Genomic DNA, 18,501 nt, shown 5'->3' with positions numbered 1-18,501 from the left:
TTGTGAAAACCATGACGGCTGTAGAGTTATGACTGGCGTAAGAGCCATGACGACCATGAGAGTTATGATGGCTATGAGGACTATGAAGACCATGAGAATTTTAACGAATGTATGAACTATAACAGCTGTGAGGAATATGACAGTTGTAGGAATATGATGGCCGTAAGGAATATGACGGTCGTAAGAATATGACGGTTGTAAGGAATATGACGGTCATAAGGAATATGACAGTCGTAAGGACTATGACGGTCGTAGGAGGCAACTGTGTAAACAGGGACGGGTGTAGAAATCGTTCGTAAGAACTTGGGGACTGCTTAATTCATTGTTGCCAATTTAGTGGAACTTGATACATACGCCGATGCCTTTACAAACTGTTTCCATGAATTCTAGATGTCATAGTAATGCAATAATGATAAAATTGCTCTCATATTTATATATAGATTGCAAATAGATACGATAAATTACCACGGTTTTGTGTAAGCCTTATCCTAAGTTTGGAAGGTAACACAAACCAATTGGCAACTTCTGGTTAATCAGGAGAATGAGAACAATGTAGTTTTACAATGCACGCAACGCGTGACGGCTGTAAGGTCCACGCAGTGGTTATTGAGATGTGCCACCCTCTCATTTACGTGCTAAGAGAAGTGAAGGTGCATCAGCCACATTCACAAGCTGTCTACCAACATGGGCACCCACCACAACCAGTCTATGGATTCCTCTAGTAATCACATACAGTCTGCATGGTAGACTTTGGGTTGACCCAAAACTTCAAACCTTTACAGGTAAGAAGAAGAATTTTGTTTTATATACTTTTTGGTAAAATCTGGTTGGTTCTTAAAAGAATATTAACCAAATGTTTCTACTCTTAGACAAGTAGTTATAGTTAGTTGATAGCTTGGTTCCTTTGCAGTATAGTAGTGTGGAACCATTCTTCTTAACAATAACTCACGAAACACGTTTCAGTTTCTGATCGCACAAGGCTGTTTGTTGTTGGGAGCAGAATTGGTTGCAATAGGTATCCCATAAACTAAGATTCAAGTCTACTCATTGAGTGTGTTTCAGGATTATAGGCCATGAAGAAAACTTCAAGTTGAAAGGAGGAGGTGGAACTTCTTTCTTACACCATTTTAGGTTGCTAAGCCTAAGGAGTGCACTCGTAACCTAGGATGCTATAGCCCAGGTAATTGAGTCATACCTTTTAGCCTAACAAGTGGTTAAATTCGTAGCCTACCCCAGCTAGTCCAAATCTACCGCTACTATCTTAGTTTAATCTGAGTAGTAGTTCTTAGCTTATACTGTCTGAACTAGCTGGTTCGGGCATACATGTACAGTGGAACCTCGACATACGAAAGTCCCTACTTACGAAAAATCCAAGTTACGAAAGCAAAGACGAAGATTTTTTTGCTTCTGCATACGAAAATAATTCAGGTTACGAAAGGGTGTACTGTAAAGTCCGAGATTCGCCCAGACCGCCAAGAACAATTTTAAAACTTGCGCGCCTCTAACTCTGTAGACTCACCAGCATCCTCCCACTCTCCCATTGGTTCTTGATGCTAGTCACCGCCGTTAGATCATGCTCTCCAATTGGTCAGCATCTATCCCATCATGCCTTTACGTAAGGCGTCGTTTGGCCACTTCGTTGTACCAGCGTTATCGTGCGCATGCAGAATTCATTCGTACGCATATACATATTTCCTTAGTTAACGTAAATTCGTGTTAGTGATTTTGCTTTCTACTTGTACATATATTTTGTCGTGTTGTGTGTGAACTTAATTAACTTAATTATAGCCATGGGTCCCAAGAATGTTGCTGAAGTTCACGAAAAGAAGAGGATGCTTTCTTTGGAGACAAAGATGGAGATCATTAAAAAGTGTGAAGCTGGCATGCGGTTCAGTGTGATCGCTAAGGAATACGGCTGAAATCTGTCGACGATAGGCACCATCCTTAAGCAGAAGGAAGCCATCAAAGCAGCTACACCTTCCAAGGGCGTGACTATTTTGTCCAACAAGAGGAGGCATGTGCATGATGAGATGGAGAGGCTGCTTCTTGTATGGATAAAAGACAAAGAAATCGCTGGCGATACGATTACTGAGACAGCAATCTGCCAGAAGGCCAGCGCTATTTTCGGTGATCTGATTGCCCAGGCCGAAGACGACGGAGGAGAAGGGACATCGATGCCAACCTCAGACTTCAAAGCTTCTCTTGGGTGGTTTGATAAATTCCGTAAACGGACTGGCATCCATTTGGTGGTGTAGCATGGGGAGGCTGCCAGCTCGGACACGAAAGCGGCCAAAGCCTTTATTAAGACGTTCGACAAGATGACGATCAAGGAAAGCTACAGTTCTCAGCAAGTCTTCAACTGTAACGAGACTGGCCTTTTTTGGAAAAAATGCCTCGTCAGACGTACATCACGGAGGAAGAGAAGCTACCCCAGCATAAGCCTATGAAAGACAGGCTTACACTCGCACTATGTTCCAATGCCAGTGGGGATTGTAAAGTCAAGCCCTTACTTGTGTATCATTCGGAGACTTCTTGAGCCTTCAAGGCCCACAAAGTGCTAAAGGAGAAACTTCCAGTGATGTGGAGTGCTAATGCGAAAGCCTGGGTAACAAGACTTTTGTTCACCGAGTGGGTAAATCTGTGTTTCGACCCGACAGTGAAGAAATTCTTGGCAGAGAGGTGCCTCCCTCTGAAATGTCTGCTGTTGTTGGACAATGCCCCTGCTCACCCTCCTGGCCTCGAGGAAGATGTCCTCGCGGAGTATTCTTTCATCAGGGTTCTTTAACTTCCGCCTAGCACCACCCCTCCCCTCCACCCCATGGACCAGCAAGTGATATCGAACTTCAAGAAGCTGTATACAAAACATCTTTGCAAGAGATGTTTCGACATCACCGATACCACAAACCTCACCTTCCGTAAATTTTGGAAGGACCATTTCGATATCATGATATGTATCCGACTCATCGATCAAGCTTGGCAGGAGGTTTTGAGGCCAACCTTGAATTCTTCGTGGAGGAAACTCTGGCTTGATGCCATACCCGCCCGAGACTTCTAGGGATTCAACATGGGCAAAGCTGATGCAGATTCAGAAACAGTTGACGATCCTGAAACTGTTTCGCAACCAGATCTTGAGGAGATCGTTGCACTTGGCAAGTCCATGGGGCTGGTCGTCGACGAGGACGACATCAATGACCTTCTCTAGGAGCACCAAGAGGAGCTTACGACGGATGACCTGAAGGAGCTGGAGGCCATGCAACATAACGTAGTTCAAGAAGAGTTCTATCTAAGTAGCGGCAAGGAGGAGGGGAGGAGGGCCCCAGCTATGACAATGGGCAAGAGAACATTAAGGATGCTCTAGCTGCTTTTCATAAAGTGCAATCATTTGTAGAAAAGAGACACCCCAAAAAGGCTTACACAGGTCGTATTCTTGCGCAGATTGATGACGTTTGCCCGAGTCATTTCAGGAACATTTTGAAAAGCAGGCAGAAGCAATCTTCCTTGGATAGTTATTTTTTAAAGAGGCCTTTAGTAGTAGTAAGCAAAGAGGAAGATCCAAGTGATACGAAAAAACAAAGTTGAAAGTGGTGAAGAAATTGCAATTTTGTAAAAAAAAAAAAAAATGTAAAGTATAGAAAGTAAAAAAAATGTAAAAAAAAAAAAAAAAAAAAAAAATATTAATTTTAAGTTTCATACATTCAACTTTCCCTGTCAGATATTATACTTGAGTATAGACTCCGTCATCCCAATAGAAATTCGAATTTCACGGCACAGCTCTAACAGGTATGGTAGGTCAAGGTGATCTACTGGTCCCGACCGCTAGGTGGCAGAAATAGGAACCATTACCTTCTAGAACCAGATTTTCTCTATCGGTTGGAATGTAAACATACGTTTACGGTTCCTCCTGACTTGATTTTCGTGTTTCATCGCCATCGATCTTCTGGGCTGTCTTTTGCAGGGAAGTACTGGGTCTTTGGTTCGGCATATGCTTTTATTAACTTTTTAATGAATTTCGCTTCGAAATTTCAAAGAAAATACTAAGTGAAACTACCGAAATTATCGGTAGACACTCACATAGTTTGCAATAAAGGGAATTATTAATATTTATTCATTATTACATGTAATAAAGGTTACAACTTTATTGAGGAAATATTAAACTCTAATTTCCTACTTTAGGAAGTCAGAAAAGCATATAACTAGATACGCTTACTTTATAAGCTTTAATAGCGTTTGTGCTAACGACCAGTTAGAGTATTAGCAGTACTAGTAGTTGTTGCATCCTCATCACCTTCTTACTCCACAGAAACTACAAATTTATATATGCAAATTTGAAGATAATGGATGTAGCTCAAAATGCGAGCTCTTAAAAGGTAAGAAGTGAATATAGTGTTCCCTATTGAAGTGGAGGGTGCGTCTGATCGGCTCTGTCTCGCTCCCAGGTCTAGACCTCTTCCAAACTCACAAGCCCAGAGGAGAAGGAATGTCGAAACCCGCACGGAGGTTTCAGAGAATCCCCACCGATCAGGCATCCCCTCGGCAGACTCTGTAGAACGTCCCAGACTGCCAAGTTCGCCATTGGAAAGGCGTCCTAAAATAGTGGAGGGTGCGTTCCGATTGGCTCTGTCTCGCTCTCAGGCCTAGACCTCTTCCAAGCTCACAAGCCCAGAGGAGAAGGAATGTCGAAAGCCTTAAGGAGGTTTCAGAGAATCCCCACCGGTCGGGCGTCCCCTCGGCAGGATCTGTAGTAGCGTCCCAGACTGCCAAGGATAGCCGTTGGAAAGGCATTCTAAAACAGTGTTTTTTCGTCATCCGAGTCTTCATCGAAAGGAAAATAGGGTGGAGTTCTGACAAGCTGTCGAGACCTTCTAAAAGATCGTGGAAGTCGCCAGCTTGGGATTCTAGCCTGGAAAGTTTTCCGGAAGACTATCCACCTGAGAAGAAGAAGAAAGACATTTATTCATTAAATCCTCCTTCCCCTAGATCAGATATGGAGAAAGATATGACTACGAAGATCCTAGGAGAAAGGCAACAGTAGATATCTTCGTTAATAGAAGTTTTGAAGAAGGATCCTCCCAGGAGAAAGGATCGCTTCCTTCCCGTTAAGAAATCCTGTCCGATAGAAGTCTTTGACAGCTCGGACAAGACGGCCAGGCGCAAATCGCCAACAAGGCGAGAGGATGCTAAAGAGGCGCCTGAAGCGGCTGAAATGAGGCACAAAGCGCCTGGAGCGCCTGAAACGAGGCTCCTGAAACAAGACGCAAAGAGCCTGAGGCGCCTGAAACGAGGCGCAAAGTGCCTGAGGTGCCTGAAACGAGGCGCAAAGCTCCTGAAGAGCCTGAAATGAGGCGCAAAGCGCCTGAAGCGCCTGAACTGAGGCGCAAAGCGCCTGAACTGAGGCGCAAAGCGCCTGAAGCGCCTGAAACGAGGCGCAAAGCGCCTGCAGCGACTGAGATGAGGCGCAAAGCACCTGAAGCTATAAACCAGGATCTTCATCGGATATGGAGTTAGAGCCTGATTCTGCAAAAGGTGAAAGACATTCGAGGCCTTCTCCTGATAAGGACGAGAGTTGTTGCACAGGCGGCCGTTGCCCTTCTCAGGATAGTCTTAATGCAAGTAAAGGCAAGAGCAAGATCGGTTTTTTTCCTGGCGGGGACTCAAGATGTCGCACAGGCGGCCGTAGCCCTTGTCAGGTTAGAATCGGTACTGCTAAAAGCTCTTCACCTTACGAAAGGAGGCGCTCTCCTCCGGTTGCTCATTCTTCTCCCAACTTGATGGACAGGAAATGGAAGATAGATCGGAATTAGAAGCCAATAAGGGAGCAGGTCTCTCAGTTTATAAGACCTTAGCGACCTTTTTTATTGAAAAAATTAGTTCATTACTAATAAGACGATATTAAAATCTTCCCCCTTCTAAAATAATGCAACCAACCATTTACAGAAAGAGTGGCAATCGTTGCAATTGAACAAGATTCGTACGAGCTCTCATTCATTGATTAGAGGCTCTTCCAGATAATAGAGGCGTAGAATACGGCCTTATATCCAAGAGAATAAAAATTTGAGGGATTCTCTTCGATCCTAGAGTTTTCATTGCGATCTCTTTCGACTAATACTAATTCGTGTTTATTGACGAAAAGAACAAAGAGGGCAAGATTTCCATTCTCTCTGCATCGGAGAGGAAAGAATGTAGTAAGAAGCTTGGTATATACGACAACTGAATGACAAGTCATATACGCATACCATAGTTGCCTTTGTGGTTCGCTACGGAATTATCTATATCCTCACAGGATTTTCCTGGTAAGGACTTCGCTTAAAAGGTTTGTTACGACAATACCTACTCAGCTTCGGTATTTAACAAAGGTTGTTTGGCTTAAATTTGCATTATTGAGAGCTTCCTTAGGCTCGAGAATAATTTTATTATATTCCTTCATTGAATAAAGTAACTGGCAACTCAGGATGAATGCAGCCAGGCAGCGTACCAGATGGCCGGGCTGTCATTGTAAGGCCAATACAGTACCATCCAGTTCTCGATCATGAGCAGTCGGTTACATCTCTCTCCCCAACGGGATCGAATGGTTAACCGTATATTCCCCCTACAATCATGGACTTAGTCTCGAATGGAGGGGATAGTTAAGCTAACATAAATAAAATATTGTCTGCCTTGTGCTAAGAAGCTTTCAATAAGAAAGATATTATAACCTTTCAATGCTGTTTACCGTAGGTAACATTATTAAAGGATTCTAACGCAGCAGAACATTACATTATATAATGCTCTCATGCTTACGAAAGCATGGCTTATTAGAATACATGCTTAGTGAGAAGATGGATCTAGTAGAGAATTCACTTTAAGACTACGGTATGGTCGAGTCTTTCAAGAAACGCACACAACCTTTTTAGAATTGGATATTGCTCAAGAGAAAATGGATGAGTGGGATGGGAAACATTCTCTTCGTGGCAGAGATGGTTTCCCTGAATGGACTATACTACGTATATAAGAGTTTTTTCCTACTTAGAACGGAATTAACATGTGAAAAGATGTCGGGTACCAGAAAGGCACAGATGTTCTGGCACATAATATAAAGAGAATTAGAAGAAAGCGCCAACCTGGCGCAATGCGCCAGAAGCGCCAGCCTGGTGCAAAATTGCGCCAGAAGCGCCAGCCTGGGGCAATGAGCCAAGAGCACCATCCAAGATATTTTCTCGTTTTAGCGAGTTATTAACCTAAGAGTCCAGTAGCCTCTCAGACAGCACGCTCGGTAACGGCAAGATTCGTTCCTGATTTCGTTACCCATTTAATCACTTAGGCCAATTACACTACTCTCTCATATCGCAAAGAGCATCGAGAATCTCTTTTTTTCGCTCCTGTTCGCGTTAACCCTCTTACGCCGATTGGACGTATTAAACGTCGAGTCAAAATGTCTCCCGTATGCCGATTGGACGTATCATACGTCGGCTCCAAAAGTTTTTTTTAAAATTCGCGGAAAATATTATAGGCCTACTAGCCAAAAACTTTTGTATCACAGCGCCTTGGGGGATGCTGGGAGTTTCACGGATCAAGGCGTTGTTTTGTTTACAATCGCTACGCAGGCGCGCAAGCGCGAATTTCTTTCTTATCACACTAAAAAGTATCAGTGACACATCTCGGAAATTATTTCGTCACTTTGACATAATTTTTGCACCATTTAAAATTATCCTTTACAGAATTTAAGATAAAGGGCGTCAAAGAAAGAGAAGATAATACTTTATGCCTCATTTTGGCCTTAGAGAGGTTTGGATTCACAGATGTCACGTTCTTCTCACAGCATGTTTAGGAAGTCTTTTCCAAGACAGTCTGAATATTCTGTCAGCATTTATTATAAATGAACCTTAACAACCTCTCCACTCTGAGTCTGTCTGCGTGCAGACTGACCAGAAGTGGACATGAATGAGAGGATTTTTCAAGGTAAATGACAATAGTCATGGACAATATATAGAATTGCTGCAGATCGTGCTAGAGGGAATGAGGAAACTGTCCTCTTCTGATACCTCTGTGAACCACATAGCAGTTTTTTCTTCCCTTTCAGAGGGAAGAATCACCTTTGTATATATCTGCTATCAAAGAACGCAGTGAAAGGCTATACTCTGTCTCTATAAAGGGAATTGGAGATAGCAGAGGATTAAGATCTTCGGGATCTTTTACGATACCTCAATATGACAAGAGTAGGATATCATGTACTTCTAATGGGATCTTTTTTGTGGCCATAGATTCTATGTTCCGACAAGATGGAACTGCTCCTCATCAAACTTCTTTGAGAAATTTTTATGAGGGAATTCTTTGTTTCTCTTGGTCCTCAACGATCAAGAAGACAAGTGAATTTTTTGAGCATTGGAATCTCGCATCAGATTCTATGGAGATTAGGCAATGGGTTCTTGCCAGCATAGTATGTCTGGCAAAAGAATTAAAACCCCCTATTCCTGATTCAATGTTTTCAGATAGAGGTTTCGTTGTCCAGGCAGGATACTTAAGTTTTCATCTACAGTAGAATGGTTCAAACGTTTGCCTTCAGAGTCGTTGGAATGCGATGACGGCTCGAAATGCTTCCCAGAAGGTGTTCAGAGGGATACAATAAAGAGCTAGAAATCAGGAGTACTCCCAATTTCAGCTCGGAGTCTCCCTCGACTTCCAGGCTTCTTCCCTTCCTTCGGGCAAGGATAGGGAAGATTCTGCAACGAGAAACCCCTTCAACATGTAAGAAGAGATCTCGTGAGCAACGGAAGTATTCAAGAAGGACCCTCCTCGGAGGAAAAGACTTATCTCTCGTACGGTTAGATATCCTATCGTATACTGGATGTAGCTGACTACAATCACCTCCCCTTGCCGGAGAGGCCAAAGCTCAAAGTGGAAGAACTTCTTCCACTCTTCTCCAGTCTCCTGATAAACTATTGTGGATGTTCAGGACTTTTGGACAATGTAGCGCCAACCAGGTGCCATGTGCCAAAACAGGCGTAAAAAACGCCAGAGGCAAACAGTCCCAAAAACACTGTCATTGTCTGAGGAGAAAGAGCTGGCCTACAACCTGGCACAGATATGCTAGAGGCGAACAAGTCGGACAGATAAGAGTGTCCGATGTGGACATCGCCAGACATCCTCAAGACTCTACCAAGCTCGAAACTCCGGCAAGTGGGGAGGAGCCAGCCAGGCGCGAGGCGTCAGCCAGGCGCGAGGCACCACCCAGGCGCAAGCCAGGCTCTAGGCTTCATCCAGAAAAGATCCATTTCAAAGGAAGGCCTGGTCTTCTTTGAAATAAGTGTGATCGCTAAAGCACTTCATGAATAACTTGATGATTCCTTCAAACAGCTGAGAATTAAAAGCGCTTGAAGTGCGAGCTTTTATGAATTCTTGTTCGTTCCATAACAATATGAAGGACATATTAGCTGTAACTTACGGGAGATGCAACTCTGTGTTGACTTCCCTTTGCACGAAGGAGGTAAAGTTGACCTACAAGAGATCCTTCTCTCTTGGTTTTACGTGTCTACGGATACGTTGCTGGGATAGGGAGCCGACACTGATCCTTAACTAAGTGAGTTAATTTTTATGTTAACATAGTGTTTTTTTTCTTTGGTTTGTTTGAAAGGAGTTTGGGGATAGCTCTTTTCAAACTAAGCACAAACCCTCGTGTTAGGATCAGGTGATCGGGATCAGTGTTGTGCTCCTTAATTATGCCCCTAGGCATAGGTGTATTGTCATGTAAGTGGATAAGACCCCATTGAAAAATGACCATAAGATTCTGCGAGTAAGTGGATAAGACCCCATTGACAGATCTACAAGAACTCTTAGTCATAGGTCACATCCTCGCTGAGGCTCTTGAGACGAAGCAGACTACTAGCAATAGCTAGGAAGTCGACCCTTCGTCTAAACACATAGGATCCAATGTTTTATTTATTTATTACCTACAACATATGTTGTTTACCTGTCTAATCAGTAATTAGCTGTCTCTTACCCTCCGCCAAAGGTGCCAATCAGCTAAGTATATATCTGACAGGGAAGTTGAATGTATGAAAATGATATTGTTATTGTACAATAAAGTTTCATACATACTTACCTGGCAGATATATACGTTTGAATGGCCCACCCAGCCTCCCCTCAGGAGACAGGTGGAAGAGAAAATCTGGTTCTAGAAGGTAATGGTTCCTATTCCTGCCACCCAGCGGCGGGACGGTAGATCACCTGACCTACCTACCTGTAGCGTGTGCCGCGAAATTCGAATTTCTATCGGGGACAACGGAGTCTATAGCTAAGTATATATCTGCCAGGTAATTATGTATGAAACTTTATTGTACAATAACAATATCATTTTTTTGTAAAGTTAAGTGTTAATGTTTTCTGCCATTTGTTCATGTTTTCTGCCATTTGTCCTCCTCCTCTGTCGCCACTTTCGGAGATCGCCTCACTTGAAAGGTAAGGTTCCACATTTTACTACATATGTACGTACAGTATTTCTTGTGCCATGTACACTAATACACTTTATTTACAGGTATAGTACAGTTTATGTTAGGTATTGAATGGTCCAAATTGTTGTATTTCATTGTTTATTGGTCAATTTAGCTTTATTATAAAATTTACTGTGGTGTTTTTGTAGGGCTTGGAAAGAATTAGGCAATTTACATGTAAAACAGGGTTCTGGATACAAAAAAATCAGGTTACGAAAGCCGCTTCGGAACGGATTAATTTCGTATCCTGAGGCGCTACTGTACCAACTTTGCCTAGCTAATGGTTGAGGTCTTAGCTTTCGAACCTGCATTTACTATCTAAGCTCAGTCTGAGTAGTACAGTTCTTAGTTAGCTTAGCCTAACTCCTGGGTTAGCTAGTTCCGCCATACACGTCATACATGTCAACTTAGCCTAACAATGGCATGGCCTTGATACTTGAACATGTCTTTACTATCTTAGTTTGGTCTGAGTAGTAAGGTTCTAAGCATAGCCGAGCATAGACTAGTACCTAGGCTACCCATTTGGAACACTTTTACCACCTCAGCCAGCAGGTGGACTGTGGTTGTGGTTGTAGCCTGGCATATATAGTCCAAACTTTCTTGGACAACTTTACCCTAACCTGAGTCATTGAGTTTCTAGAATAAGCTAGTCTATGCTAGCCTAGACTAGTTAGCATAATTCTCTGATCAACTTAGCCTAGCCTAAGTGATGGAGGAGTTAGCCTAGCCTAATTGGTGGAAGAATTAACCTAGCCTAACCTAACAAAGCCAGTGTGAACCTGGTCTTGCCAACTTAAAATAAGTTAACCAGTTCGATTTTGACCATACCTACTTAGCCTAGTCTTAGTGGTTGGTTGCTAGACTAACCTAGCACTTTCAAAGGAGTCTCTTCCATCCTGGCTTAGTTTGTAAGTATTGAAGTCATGAACCTAGCATAGCGGGTTTGAGCTCCAGTTGACTGAAGCAAGTCAAATTTCATGAGTTCTGGAAAAGGAAGGTTGAGAATTTCCCATTCTTCAAGAGTTTGAGGTTGGGTTAAGTTACGTCGGGTACAATTCTGTGCTAGGTTGCTCCAGAGTAGCACCATGGTGGTTTCAGGCAGTATAGGGTTTCTCTTTTGGAAGGTAACATATTGAACGTAGGTATGTCCCTACGTTGTAACAGATCACCACATAGGATGTTTCACGGTTGGAAAGTAACATTCCTTATGCAGAATGAGCCCTTGGACAGTAGGATAATTAGGATGTGTCTGAGTAGAATATATTATCATAGGACATTCCGTTGGGTTTTCCTATGATATCATCTGTATACTTGAAGACCTATGTAAGACCTGGCTGCTACAGGGTTCTCGCTCTTTGAGCAGGCTGAGGATTCCATTTGGGATACTGGGAAACCTGGAGGTTACGCAAACCCTCCGCTGTACCTGTTCCACCATATCCTGAACAGAGGACCCAAGATGAGTGACTGATAAGGTTTATCCTGGCACAATCTTCTCTACCAGGTTCATGAGGGGAAGAAGTACCAGCGATAGGTAGAATTAATATCTCAGATCTGGAGTTTGCCCAGTATCCTTTTTTCAAACTAACAGCTTTAAGATTTTGGGTGCAGAGCATCAGCTCGGATGTTACATGACCTCAGAATTCTTAGTCTCACATATACAAAATGAGCCTTCGGCCGTGACCGCCTTTATAGAGGTTTCTGTCCATTAAAGGCATTCTGTTAGTAGACAAAGATCTTGTGGAGCTGTTGTCAGAACAGAGGAAAGTCTCTGTGTGGTTACCCGTATGGTGATACACATTTGACTGGTGATTGGGTCGTCCGGTATGTAATATCACTTCACACTGAGTAATCTTCAGATGACTCAAAAGCATTGAACTGGCTGGAGCACATAAGAAACGCTGATCTACTACGTGAAAACATACTCTGTATCAGAATAGACTCACTGGGGTACTACCGAGCCCATACGTCTGTCACGTTACAGGAAGCTGACCGGGGAAACTGTTTCCCTCTGACCTTGGTAGAGTGGGAGTACTCAATAGCCAGTTTTTTGACATAGATTCAAAAGTAGTTGGGAACAATAGTTTCCAATTTGCCCCAGAAGCCAGGATAATGAGTCAATGCAGCACAGGTCATGATGACAGATATGCCTCTGTTTTTAGTCACACTCAATATGATGTGGGTTTTTGTTAGAGACCTTCAGGAGGGCCAGCTTTGACTTGTCAAAGTACTCTGTGGTTATTGAAAGAACTACATCTCCTAGAACGTAAATGTGGTAGACATTAAGGGAACACAAGCCAAATGGAGGAAGAGTGGTCAGAAATTTCCATGTGTTTTTATTATTTGTGGCATTTAGTCAATCCTACTCCTTGTGGTGAAGTTGTACCAATTTGGGTCATACAGAAAGGAAGGTCATCAGAGAAATACATGCCTTTCTTGCAATTAAGAACATATCTGTTAAAATGATTGTGACAGTTGGTTCGTGACTGTATCGAACCATTTTTCACATTCTACATAAAGAATGTTACCCACAGTTCATTGGACGTTTAATGGGAAGGTTCAGTCAGAACCTTGTACTTCGACATGTTGTTTGCCAAAGACTTTTTGTTGAAACAGGTCGAGTCAGGAAAGAAGTGCCAGAAGGGCCTTATTCATCAGAAACAAGAGTCTGATGAAGGCAGGAAAGCAAGAACCCGTGACGTGTAGAGGAATGAACTCATATTGTGCAATTTAAGAAGGCGTCTGTCTGTTCATTGAAATTTGAGAGTTGGTTCATTGTTACGACAAACCACTTTCAATTTCCTGTACATAAAAGATGTTGCCCAGAAATCCTTGGACACATTTACCTTGGGTCCTTTGGCGGCTGCTCAACAACCTGTGTAACTCATCCAGCACCCCTGGCGGATCAGTTGGTATCTTGTCTAAGATGATGGTATCAATGTGAAATGGGTGAGATAACTGATCTCTTTCCTTTTCAAATTTCTTTCTCCTTCGTTTTGGGCAGTAAGAAGAGAGTACTATCATAAGCTGGAAAAGACAAGATACAGGTGAGTGAAGTAGCCTTACTGTTAGTTATTATCAGTGTAAGATACCTATCAGTAGCAAGACATTCCTCTCTTTAGCAAGGGGGAGAGGAATGATAATAAACCTACATAAGTGGATACATTGCTTTGTTAGTAGAACAGATATTTTTTTCTTCCTCAGAGGGAATGAACTATGACATTGTGTAGAAACCCAGAAGTCTGACTCTATGATATTCACATATATCTTAGATTCTGAAATACTGGTCAGTTGTTTCTTAGAATATTGCTATTCAGAAAACTAATCAAAGGTGGCAAACTTCCAATTGGTTAATAGTACTTACCTCCCACCAAAAGTAAGTCTATCCTAATGTTAAGATCAAAGGTTTGTTTCGTAAATGAACAAATGACAAATTTTTAATCAATTTGTATTTTTCATGACTAACAAACCTGAGGTCTTAACATGCAAAGGCCCACCTCTAACCACCCCTCTAACAACTAACCTGGGTTGGAAGAATAACTAACAGGGTCATGAGTTAAAGAGGGGTATGTGGGTGGCTCCACATACTTTTGACCAAGCACAGATGCCAATAGTCCCTTGTGTACGCAATTTTTTAACTTTACCGGTTTCCAGCTGGCACAGTATTAATCCTAATGTTTAGACCTCAGGTTTGTTAGTTATGAAAAATACAAATTGATTAAAAATGTCATATTCTGTAAAAACTTACAAATGTCATGAGATCTAAGTAAACTGTTATCTGGCCTCAAGTCCAGGTCTACTTAAATATGTATCTACTTAAATATGTAGTTTCATATTTTTGTTACTTGTGTTAATGTTCTTAGTTTTGTCTATTCATTGTAATTACCTTATCTTTTGCATTTTCTCTAATTTAATCTTGCTAATGTATATAATTAGAAGAAATAAACTAGAGAAAATGAGAGAAGCAAGTTAGTTACAATTATTGAGGGGCATAGGCATTACAAGTTACACTTTTTAGAGAGACTGTCCAAGAAGGATATGTCATAAATGCAAGTCACACACAATTCAAGCAGTCTCTGTCCAGATTGGGTTTCAAGTTTAATATTTAATTAGTAGGCATTTTCAGTGCTGGTATGTGGAATTGCCACCACTCCTCATTGTACTATTTCAGAGGTAACTCTCAGATGTCTTACAATTTTTTATTATGGCCCTAAGGTTGCAGTGGGAAGATTGCTCAAAGGTGTAGTGTGGGAAGGGCTGCTGTCTTCCTTTTACCTTTCCTTCTCAACACCTATAAAAGCTATTAAAGTTGAATGAATAATTTTTGTCTATCAGTAACTCCTGTTTACAACTTGTCATTTTTATTATCATATGTAATTGTTATATTTGATTATTGGATATTAATAGAAATATAAATTAAAAATATTTATTTTTTAACAGATTTTTACGACATTGGAATAGAGGAGACTTCAATTCTTGTACACGGACAGATCTTACCTTTAAGCCTGTACCTAACAGCCAGTTAGCACGGAAGCGTGAGGAAAGACAAAGAAAACAAGCTGAAAAAGAACGCGAGGAAAGGGAGAGAGTACAAGTAAGAGCATGCATAGTATTTGCCTTTGGTAACATTTTGTCATGTTTTTATTATGAGTCGAGACTTAGTTGGTTGTATAGTTAAACCATGATATCCAGTGATGAATATGGCTTTTATTTTTGACTCCTATTTTCCTTTTGGTAAATTCTAGAAAAAGGCTAGTACACCGGAAAAACGAGAAACGCCCAAACCATCAACTTCTAGTGAAGCTGCCTCATTGTTTGATCGCATCCAACCACCTAGAAACCCAGCGGATACTCCAGCTCTTGCTAGACTAGGGTAAGAGACTTTTTTTTTTTTTTTTTTTTTTTTTTTTCTGTGTGGATTTTGTTCCTAGTTTGGTGTGCTTAACCAAAATATTTTTATATTGATTTGCTTGTTTTTACTAAGTATTGCAAGTGATAAAATTTATGGAAATAAAGTAGTTTTTTTTTTTTTTTTTTTTGTTTTTTTTTTTTCTGTGGATTTTGTTGTTATTGAACTAGTTCTTTTACTTTTTGGATTCTTACCCCTGAACTGTCCTGCTAATGTTACCTTATTTTACTCACTCTACAATTCACGTCTGATTTAGGAGTGAATCAGTGCAGCATTATCATCAAGATAAACATTTAAAAGTAAAAGAACAATTAAATTTCTCTCTCTCTCTCTCTCTCTCTCTCTCTCTCTCTCTCTCTCTCTCTCTCTCTCTCTCTCTCTCTCTCTCTCTTGCATATATATGAAGCTTGATACAGTATATCTTTTAACAGGGAATATGCACGTCCAGTGGCTGGGTTGTCTCCGGGAGCTAGTCGTCCTCCTGGGCTTAACCTCCCTCCTGGAATGCCTACTGGTCCCCATAGCTTAGACCTGCTACATTATGGAAATATGGCTGCAATATATGCCTCAGGTGCTGCTGGAACAACACATGAGAGGCTGGAGATGGAAGCTCGTGATAGAGAACTTCGGGAATTAAGGGAGCGAGAGCTAGCTGACCGCTTGAAACAGGAAATGCTTAAGCAGCGTCCCTTAAACCCACTGGAGTCAACCCTGCCTCATGGACTTTCACCTCACTGGCTTTCAGGATCTCGTTTTCCTGCATTTAGTCCCCCAGTATCATTGCCCTCAGGGTTTCCACATTCACATGCACCTTTATATCCTCCTGCGCCATCAGTTTCTTCAGCTGCCTTCATTGATCGCGAAAGAATGGAAAGATTAGGTAAGTGCTCTTTTATAACTCTTGCTGGTAAATAATGGATCAAGGTAAAGATTGTATGTAGCATGCTTAGGAATAGGAATATACAAAAGTGTATCATTATTTCTGGTTCAAAGTTTCAAGTTATATAGCTCTTCTACTGTTATTGGCAAAGAAAGTTGTTGCTAGTTTAAGTTTTTTTTTTTACATCACAATTATATTAATCAAACATATGCTGTACTTTCTGGTCCCAGTTTGCCAAGTACACAAGTCTTTTGTCTTCGAGACAAATAAAGGAAATACTGTGTATTGTGCATGTACATTGTGGATCCCTGGTTATTTACCATCCAGTTAACTCATGGCTAAATGGTTTGGTTAAGCTATTGTTTTTTAAGCTCTGTGCTGTTATAGGTGTTTCCTCTGTCAGGAATTATTATTCCGGTTTTTTAAATTTTCTATTTTATCATTTATTACTAGTTATTGGTTATGTTTTTGACTCTTGGGCCCACTTTGCCAAATTAATTTCAACTGTTCCACATTCTTACATTTAATGGATGTAAAATCCCATTTTACTTGCAGCCACAAAGTTGGTATCCATGTTCTGTTGGTATCCAATTCAGTTTCTGATCCTCTTAGTCAATGTCTGATTTCCATCTCTCCCTCATTATATGATTCATGGAAGATGTAAAATCTCAAGCAATTCTTTAATTGAGTAACTTAAGATTCACAATCCCATATTCTGTGATTCAATGCAAATCTGCCATATAATGGAACATAATCTCCCTTTAGCAGGGCATCTCTGTTCTGTCTGACTATACGTACCTTTGGCAATAAAAACACATGGTAACATGATACATGTATGACTTATATGCCTCCACTGTAGCTTTAGCTTAGCTCGATTCTGTTCAGTTATTAACTACCAGATCATATTTTGCCATGTAATGCCAATTATTCTTAGCAGCTGGTTTATCAGAATTATTTGAAATTTTGTTAATAATGTTTTCAATATATTGTAAATAATCTCTTTTTACAAACAGGTTAGTTATAAAATCTTACTATGACTGAAACTCACATTGACTTTGAAGACATTGCTTTTATATAAGTAACTTACCAAGTAATTACATAGCTATAAGTTCCACTTATACAGCAGCTTGAATCCAAGATTTTTGTGGGTATCACTTCAAACAACTTTGTAGGTGACTAGTTCCATCACTAGTGGGAGAATAGGAACAATTGTAACCAGAAAACTCAGTTTGTTCCTGCCGTCAGCAAGTAAACACCAGTGATTGGGTTAGCTTGTTCATTATTTTCCAGTTATTAAACTAGATTTCAGTGGTGTGCATTCTCACTAGAACACACATTTAGTAACCTTCAATGGAATCTCGGGATGAGTTTTTTCTTATTTTTTTTGTTATTGAGTTGATTCAACTAGTCTTTTGTTTACCCTTGCAAACATATGATAATAGTTCAGCCCTAAAAGTAATTCTCGTATGTTACGGTATTCCTTTAGGCTAAACTTTGCATATGTTTTATTGTTTACCTGGCCTGAGTTCTTGTAAACCTTCAGCATATAGTTTTACCATAATAATAAATTCTCAAATGGTGTTTTCCAAGTATAAACATTCTCAAGTAAAATTTTGTTTTATGTTTTGTCATTCTTTTAGGCTAGAAGCTGGGCAACTTTTGCCCATTTTTTGCTTAGATTACATGCAAGCTGCCAACATAGTTTTTCCCTGAAAAGTGAATCATGTATCTTACGTTAGGCCATGCTTTTGGATCAATGTTGTTTACAGGGCGTAGGTGATTCACTAGACCTTTGTCATTCATAGGCTTCTTGTGAGCCGCCGATATAGTTTTGCCTAAAAAGTAATTTTTGTATTTTATGTCATTCCTTTAGGCCAAAACTTCTACATCAATGATGTTTGCAGTTTGTAGTCTAATTGCAAATTTGTTGATCAATATTTGCTTTAAAGGTAATTCTTGAATGTGTTGCCATTCCTTTGGGCCAAAGATTTAGATTTTATATTTGTTTACTGAACCAATCTTACTAACTGTCGATAAATAACTTTACTTTAACTTTTGCACTTTCCTTTGCTGAGAATTCAAGTGTAAGGGCAGAAAGTAGTAGGAGAGAATGGTGCTTATGGAAGAAGACGTTATTGTCGGCCGAGAATTGGTCCCAATATTGCTTCAGCTCTGCATTGTGGATAGTATGTACTTGTAAGTTACTTATATAAAAATTAAATTTTTATGATAAAATAATGTATCATATTCGG

General features: G+C 40.7%; 1 protein-coding gene across 6 annotated transcripts in view; it reads left to right on the top strand.

Moving 5' to 3' along the window:
- Window positions 1–18,501, top strand: part of LOC135197790 (arginine-glutamic acid dipeptide repeats protein-like) — a 168,192-nt gene that overhangs the window by 100,487 nt on the left and 49,204 nt on the right. For all 6 annotated transcript variants that reach the window (XM_064224907.1, XM_064224908.1, XM_064224902.1 and 3 more), the window contains exons 16-18: window positions 14,901–15,054; window positions 15,206–15,333; window positions 15,801–16,249. In XM_064224907.1, the coding sequence (XP_064080977.1) occupies window positions 14,901–15,054; window positions 15,206–15,333; window positions 15,801–16,249 (731 nt within the window). The remainder of the gene's footprint in view (window positions 1–14,900; window positions 15,055–15,205; window positions 15,334–15,800; window positions 16,250–18,501) is intronic.

This window comes from Macrobrachium nipponense, chromosome 21 (assembly GCF_015104395.2).
Source record: "Macrobrachium nipponense isolate FS-2020 chromosome 21, ASM1510439v2, whole genome shotgun sequence".
Taxonomy (NCBI): domain Eukaryota; kingdom Metazoa; phylum Arthropoda; class Malacostraca; order Decapoda; family Palaemonidae; genus Macrobrachium; species Macrobrachium nipponense.
This window is presented reverse-complemented; position numbering and strand designations above follow the sequence as displayed.